Source organism: Drosophila simulans, chromosome 3R (genome assembly GCF_016746395.2).
Source record: "Drosophila simulans strain w501 chromosome 3R, Prin_Dsim_3.1, whole genome shotgun sequence".
NCBI lineage: Eukaryota > Metazoa > Arthropoda > Insecta > Diptera > Drosophilidae > Drosophila > Drosophila simulans.
Genome location: NC_052523.2, coordinates 18797939 through 18804855, shown reverse-complemented (window position 1 = coordinate 18804855; position 6917 = coordinate 18797939). Strand labels below are relative to the sequence as shown.

The window sequence follows — 6917 nt, the reverse complement described above, 5'->3', positions numbered from 1 at the left end:
AAATTTAAAAGTTATTAATATACTAATGAAAACTCAAATAAAAAAGGTGTTACCTAAGCCCCAAGCCCCAAATAAGCAGAAACTAGAATTTAGGTTCGTGCAAACAAACTACTGTGTCTACTTTATAATCGTATTTGAATTCATTTCATATTTTTGTCAAGTTTGTAAGACCTACTTTATTAAACTATTTTATCATTTAGCCATTTCTGTGGCACGCACTTATTTCCCCATTAATTATGATATAAAACTCCACTTTGTCATGGATTATCTGGGGATATACACTCAATGGTCACTTGTAATCCGCCGCATCGACTTTAAAAGCGCGTGCAATTGCGACTTTCAGATAAATCTCCGACTGGGTCTTACGACTCGCCGACGGTTGTCTATTAAAATTTTATAGCTCCGCAGTTGGTGGCACAAAGCACTTGACTCATGCATCCACTTCCGTTTCTGACCGGACGCCGGGGAAGGGGCTGGAGAATCGGATTCGGGTTTGTTGTGACAACAGTTCGTAGGCAAAGACAACAAGGCGATCTGCGGGTGTCATAACCACTCATACCCGGGGTCCAGATGTTGCGCACAATTATCATATCAGCAGCACATCATTTGCGACTAAGTGAAAAAGCAGATTGGCCTGGCACACTCTGCGCCTTGTTTAAAAAGCAGCTCCGCCGAATCCGAGATTTCAGTAATAGTTTAGACCTAGAAGCAAAGAGAACCGCAATGAAGAACTCCCACGCGAACGTCGATTACGAGTCCTATTGCTACGAGGATATTACGAAATCGTGGCTAAACCAAACGGAGGGATACACGGATTGCAGCTATGTATATGACCACAGTGCGGCTTCAGCCTACGCGGATTACAATAAACTAGAAACTAATTGGTGCAACGAAGCGAACAATCAATGGTTACAAAATGATGCAGCTGCTGGTCAAGAACTTCGAAGTCAAAGGCCTAAACTCCGGGCAATCAGCTCGAATCGCAAGGAACGAACAGCGTTTTCAAAAACGCAGCTCAAGCAGCTGGAAGCGGAGTTCTGCTATTCCAACTATCTGACCCGCTTGCGTCGCTACGAGATCGCAGTCGCGCTGGAGCTGACCGAACGCCAGGTGAAGGTGTGGTTCCAAAACCGACGCATGAAGTGCAAGCGCATCAAACTGGAGGAACAGCAAGGCAGCGCGGCCAAAACGCCATTTTAGTTTGTACAAGGACATATTTTAACACAATTCATCTTACAAAATGTTTTCGCTTAACAACTATAGTAAAGGTATTTTAAGCTACTTCTTGGATTTCTTGGCCTTTCCCTTGGGCAAGGGTTTGGCCAGCGACTTGGCTGCGGCCAGCTGCAGCTTCTGGGTGGCGGCATTCTTGTTGCTCTTGGCCGGCAGAGCTACTTTCTTCTTCTGCACACCGCCAGTGCCGGGCTTGCGTTTCAGTTTGTCCGCCAGCTTCGTCTTCTTTTGCTTGGGCGGCGGTGATAGATCCTCCTCCTCTTCGTCGCTGTCATCGCTGGCCTGCTCACTTTCCGATTGCTCTTCCTCAGCCTCCAGATCGGACTCATCATCGGATGCATCAACGTAGTCCTCATCATCGGAGTCCTCGTTGATGGTGTTGCCCAGCAAATCCTCCAGCTTTGGTTCCTTCTTCGCAGTCGTTTTCTGTTTCTTACCGGTTTTCTTGGACGCTGCCTGGCTCGTAGATGCCTCAGCGGAGCCTGCTGATTTCTTTACTGGTTCCACCAGCAAGTTGGAGAAGTCGATGCCCAGATCCTTGTACTTCTCCTGCAGCTTCTTGATCTTGTTGAGATTGGACACGGTGCGCTTCTGGCAGGCGGACTCATCCCAGTTGTTCTGCTTTTTCACGCTGCGCTGCGTGGCTTTGGTTAAATCCGAGACATAGATTTCCTTGCCGGCCTGCAAGTGAATACAACTATGGATAAGAAACGTGATACATGACATGTATTTCCCTTTGCACGCACCTTATTGACAACCTTCTTCAAGGAAGTCCTGAAGAAGTTGAATGTCTGCTTCTCTGGTGGAATGTAGGTGGCCTTCACCACCTTCTGGAACATCAGGTAGTTGTCCATGGTGTCGGCAGCCACCTTGGCCACCTCCGGGTACTCGAACTCCACGAAGGCGTAGCCCTTGCTGTTTCCGGTGCGCAGCGAACGGGCCAAACGGACGCGCAGCACCCGACCAAACTGTCGGAAGTACTGGCGCAGCTGCTGCTCGAAGAATCCGTGGGGCAGATGCTTCACAATGACCACGCCGCGTTCCGGACCCTTTGTCTTCTGCGGCCTGGCCTTGGTCACCTTTTTCTTTAGCTAAAATGGACGCAGTTTACGGTTATTCAGCCAAAAGGAGGAGCATTTGTTTTTGCAGCCGCTCACCTGTCCGGAAACCACATTCTTGGCTGCATCGATGGGCTTTTTGGGCGTGCTCTGCTTCTCGATCTTCTGCGCCTTGGGCTTCTTGACAGGCGGCATTTTAAATAGTGTAAATTCACTAAAATCGATTATTAAAATAGTAAATGAATAAAAATCGCCGCACGTGGAGCAACAATAATGGTATGACCGTTTTTGTTCTTGCGATATAGCGCTTAGCTAGGCGTTAGACTGTTTGACCCACCCCTTAGTGCCTGGTCACTCTTTCACTTCTTTATTTGCATTTTTTTATTTTGCGCATTTTTTGCCGCCAATATAAAATGAGTATATCTGATTCATCGTTGAATAATTCCCTCCTGGAAGTGGACGAAATGCGCCTAGGCTATGACCACGAATCCATCAAGTCCTTCCTCGAAAAGTCGTCCATCAAGGACTTGTTTCCCTACGCAGCGGAAATCATAGACGGCAAACAGGTCATTATTCTGTTTATTTCCTTATAACTATTACTAATTTGTTTATTTTAACATAGTTGCTGGATCGCATGATGGCCACCTTAGACGGCCAGCTGGAACTCAATCTGCAGCAGCTGCTCGATCTGTTTACCCTCTCCATTATGATGATGACGTTCCAAAGGGACAACGTTCTGTTGATGAAGGAGCGCTACATGATGGTGGATGTGGTGTGTCACCTGACAGAGTCCCTGGATTCGGAGGAGGTAGTTCCCCTTGCTGCCATCCTAACATTTCCGCTTAATTACATCTTATCCCCGTTTAGATGTTCTACATGGCTAGTGGGTTGTACGAAAACCTCATCACTGGCGTGGGTATGGAGCGCCTGGAAAGAGTGCTGGACATGCAGGCCGCGATTCCCGCCATGGTAAAGTCCTGCCCTCTTGGCAAGGATGTAGCTATGTCCCTGCTGCTCACCATAATGGGACGGTACACGGGAGAACCTGTTGAACTGGACCAGAAGGAATATGTATGCCCGTAAAAGTGATTCCATGAGCACTTTAAACTGTATTCCCATTTATCTGCAGGCCCTCAAGGCTTTCAAAATGGCCAAAACGGTCAACTGGCGCCAGTTGGCAGACAGTGGACGCCAGGCAGATTTGTTTATGCTCATCCGCACATTCAGCATGATCATCAATTGCAAAAGCATACGCGAGGAGTGTCCTGATTGGAAGGACAATCTGGGTGCCGAGATACACAAGTACTTCCTGCAGGTGCGCATGGATCGCTCCGCCGCCTATGGCGACTTTGAAATGATGGTGAGTGCCTATGCATTTATGCTAAGGGAATCGCTAAAGATAAAGATTATTTTGCAGATTGAACGATTCATAGCTTATTGCGTGGTTCGCGGCGCCTCAACAACGTAAGTTGAAAGGGCGTAATATTATTTATTGAAGTACCTTAATTAAATGGCATTTTTCATCCACAGACCGCAACTGTGCAGCTACAAGATTTCCGAGCTGACAAATTCAGAGTTCCAATAATTGCTGAAGTTTTGTTATGTTTAGTTAGTATTACAGTCTAAGAGTATCATAGGTATCATACAGCTGAGATCAAAAAAGCAAACCAAATATATAATTTCTTAAGTAGTTTAAAACGTGCTTATTTCCTAATAAAATGAAATGGCTTGATTGACCTTCAATTTCAAAATGCGCGCCAATGCTGCTCTGGCTTTTTTAGCACATTCCCGCAAAGTGTGTATTTCTTGGCGCTCTGGCGGCGGTCACACAACGCGCGACGGCACGTGTTGACTGCATTTAAAAAGCGATTTTAATAACATTTGGCAGGAGTTGCAGTGGCCGAGCAGTCGCACCAGTCGCCCAGCATGTTTTACCTAATCGGCCTCGGCCTTGGCGACCTGAAGGACATCACGGTCAAGGGTCTGGAGATAGTGAAGCAATGCAGTCGCGTCTATCTGGAGATGTACACCTCGATTCTGGGCTGCAGCCTTGAGGATATGGTAGGTATCTGGAATGGCCTTCGTTCTGGGAGCACCCAATGCTCAATGCATCTCCGCTTTGTCCGCAGCAAGAGTTCTACGGACGACCGCTGCTGCTGGCCGACCGCGATCTGGTGGAGCAGGGCGCTGATGAGATCCTGGCCGGTGCGGGCGAATCCGATGTGGCGCTGCTCGTGGTGGGCGACCCCTTTGGCGCCACCACCCACACAGACTTCATACTGCGCGCCAAGGAGAAGAACATCCCCTACAAGGTCATCCACAATGCATCGATCATGAACGCCGTCGGCTGCTGCGGCCTGCAATTGTACAAATTCGGCGAGACCGTTTCGATTCCTTACTGGGACGAGACATGGAAGCCGGACAGCTTCTACGACAAGATCAAGCTGAATCGCCTGCACAACATGCACACGCTGTGCCTGCTGGACATCAAGGTGAAGGAGCCCACGCCGGAGTCCTTGATGCGCAAACGCAAGGAGTACATGCCACCGCGTTTCATGACCGTGGCGGAGGCGGCCCATCAGTTGCTGTCCATTGTGGAGAAGAAGGACTCGCTGGAGAAGAACACAGTGCTCAACGAGCAGTCACTGTGCGTTGGGCTGGCCCGTGTTGGCCAGGAGTCGCAGCAGATTGCCGTTGGCACGCTGCTCGAGATGCGCTCGACCGATCTGGGCGGACCGCTGCACTCGCTCATCATTCCCGCCAAGGAGATGCATCCGCTGGAGGTGGAGTTCTTGCAGCAGTATGCCGCCAGCATCAAGCTGGACGACTACAACCACTAATTCCGCTGCGAAATTACCTAATTTAGTGTCTAGGAAATGTTGTCTGTGCATCTGAATTGAATTTACGAAGCAAGAGGAGCTGGAAGCTCAGGAAGAAAGTGATATCGCTTGATGCCACCCGTATACGTATGTAGCCTGCCCTGCGGCAGCTGAAATAAAACCGCATTCACCCATCGTACGATTATGTGTATTTATCTCCGAAGCTTTAATAGATTGTTTGCATATATCAATAGTAGAGGCCTCGCATGCGGCGCGAGGATCCCTGGCGGTCGTACAGCATATTAAACTTGTTCACAAAGTGGTGCATGTCGTTGCAGCCCTTGGTCAGCGTGCCCAGGTAGCTAATCAGTCCCACATCGTTGCACTGCGTGTAGAATTCCTCCTGGAAGGCGGGAACCTGCATCACGGGCAGTCGGTGGCAGAGAGCGTATGCTTCTCGCAGAATCTCCTGGTTGGCCCGCAGCTTTCCGGCCTCCACATCGCGTATGTACTGCAGCACGATCTTGATGCGTGTATTCAGCATCTTAATGGCACTGTCCTGGGCCACCAAATGCTCCGCCACCACGCTCTTCTCGCCGGACTCGTTCGAGGTCATGCGCGCCACATGATCCACGCCAATGCGCTCCGCCTCCTCGGTGGCCAGTGTGTAGGTGAGGGGTACGAACAGCATGGTGGCCTCGCCGTCCACCAGATCGATAAGGGACTCGAATAGCTTCAGGGGAAGGTGGTCGACGCTGCGGGAGAGCGGATTCAGCTGCAGCATGATGGGGCACTCGTTGATGGCGGCTATCTGTCTTTGGATCTTAATGTCATCGGCAGTGGGATTGTCGCCGGTTGTGTACCAGCCTATGAAGTCGAGATCACTGAATACCTGCGGAAAACAGAGTGACAGCTGGTAAAGGAGCGTATGTAGAGGCTTGGACACCCACCTGCTTGTACTGCTGTTCCTTCTTGTTGTAGTAGTCCTTGTTGATCACTGTTTCATCGCCAATTACGTCCGTCTTCAGTTCGAACGAGTTCATAATCTCAATGTTGCGGCCCTTCTGCTTGCCAATCAGTGCTCCGTACACCTGTCGCGGCTCGCCGTGCTGTGCACGAAAGCGTGTCCAGTGCTCGGAGATGTTCATTATGACCAGCGGATGCAGCGATATGGTTACCGAGCCACTGGTGCCCGCTGCAGCCATTATGTTTCCCTGCGGCTGTGGGTTTTGATCAGCAGTCTTATCCACTGTCATACTGCTCCCGGCGGCGGCGGAGGACGATGTGCTGGGCTTGGCCGACATGTCGACGTCCACTTCCATTTGCTCCATGCTGTCGGGGGGGCCTTTATTCACACGTAGTTTGCGGTATAAACTTAATTTTACTTCTTTTTGTTTGACAAGCTCCGGTATAAGCTGACGTTATCGGTATTGTTCTCTCAGTAGTTCGATATAACTTATCGAGTGTGTGGCCACATTTTATGCAGTCTAAGCGGTGGCGCGAACCTTTTTAAACTGAACGTCGGCGTTGCCAGCTTAATTATTAACGATCACTATATTTGAATTTGTGTTTTATAATTCATGTTACATTAATTATCCACCTTAAGTAGATTATATTTTTGTTTTAAAGCCTTGTTAGGCAACTCGGTTACATATATTTCTATTATTAACTGTTAGAGACCTTTGTGGAAGTTTTATATTTGCATGGCACACAGAACAAAAGAGAAACCTCAAAAATTTTCGACATTGATATGTTTCTAAAATTTATTGATCTCTTCCACAACGACGACCGTGCCAATTCACAGCTC

The 6917-nt window shown here is 48.8% G+C and overlaps 5 protein-coding genes across 5 annotated transcripts; 3 read left to right on the top strand and 2 right to left on the bottom strand.

Annotated features, from left to right (window-relative positions):
* The first annotated feature begins 240 nt into the window (after nt 1–240).
* On the top strand, nt 241–1200 carry LOC27206436 (homeobox protein MOX-2). The gene has a single exon (XM_016174922.3). The coding sequence runs from the start codon at nt 571–573 to the stop codon at nt 1198–1200; it is 630 nt and encodes a 209-aa protein (XP_016035771.1). The 5' UTR covers nt 241–570.
* LOC6729127 (MKI67 FHA domain-interacting nucleolar phosphoprotein) lies at nt 1160–2614 on the bottom strand. Its single transcript, XM_002104412.4, has 3 exons — nt 2391–2614; nt 1980–2324; nt 1160–1914 (listed from the first exon to the last, which is right to left on the bottom strand). Exons 1-3 carry the CDS (start codon nt 2484–2486, stop codon nt 1279–1281), a joined length of 1077 nt encoding a protein of 358 aa, XP_002104448.1. The 5' UTR covers nt 2487–2614; the 3' UTR covers nt 1160–1278.
* A 10-nt stretch (nt 2615–2624) lies between these two features.
* On the top strand, nt 2625–4042 carry LOC6729126. Its single transcript, XM_002104411.4, has 6 exons — nt 2625–2857; nt 2914–3099; nt 3159–3362; nt 3421–3651; nt 3709–3755; nt 3822–4042. Exons 1-6 carry the CDS (start codon nt 2705–2707, stop codon nt 3874–3876), a joined length of 876 nt encoding a protein of 291 aa, XP_002104447.1. The 5' UTR covers nt 2625–2704; the 3' UTR covers nt 3877–4042.
* Nucleotides 4043–4088: 46 nt separating this feature from the next.
* LOC6729125 (diphthine methyl ester synthase) lies at nt 4089–5309 on the top strand. The gene is made up of 2 exons (XM_002104410.4): nt 4089–4352; nt 4421–5309. The coding sequence occupies exons 1-2, from the start codon at nt 4218–4220 to the stop codon at nt 5129–5131; spliced, it is 846 nt and encodes a 281-aa protein (XP_002104446.1). The 5' UTR covers nt 4089–4217; the 3' UTR covers nt 5132–5309.
* Nucleotides 5303–6582, bottom strand: LOC6729124 (COP9 signalosome complex subunit 6). Its single transcript, XM_002104409.4, has 2 exons — nt 6061–6582; nt 5303–6002 (listed from the first exon to the last, which is right to left on the bottom strand). Exons 1-2 carry the CDS (start codon nt 6439–6441, stop codon nt 5358–5360), a joined length of 1026 nt encoding a protein of 341 aa, XP_002104445.1. The 5' UTR covers nt 6442–6582; the 3' UTR covers nt 5303–5357.
* Nucleotides 6583–6917: the final 335 nt, after the last annotated feature.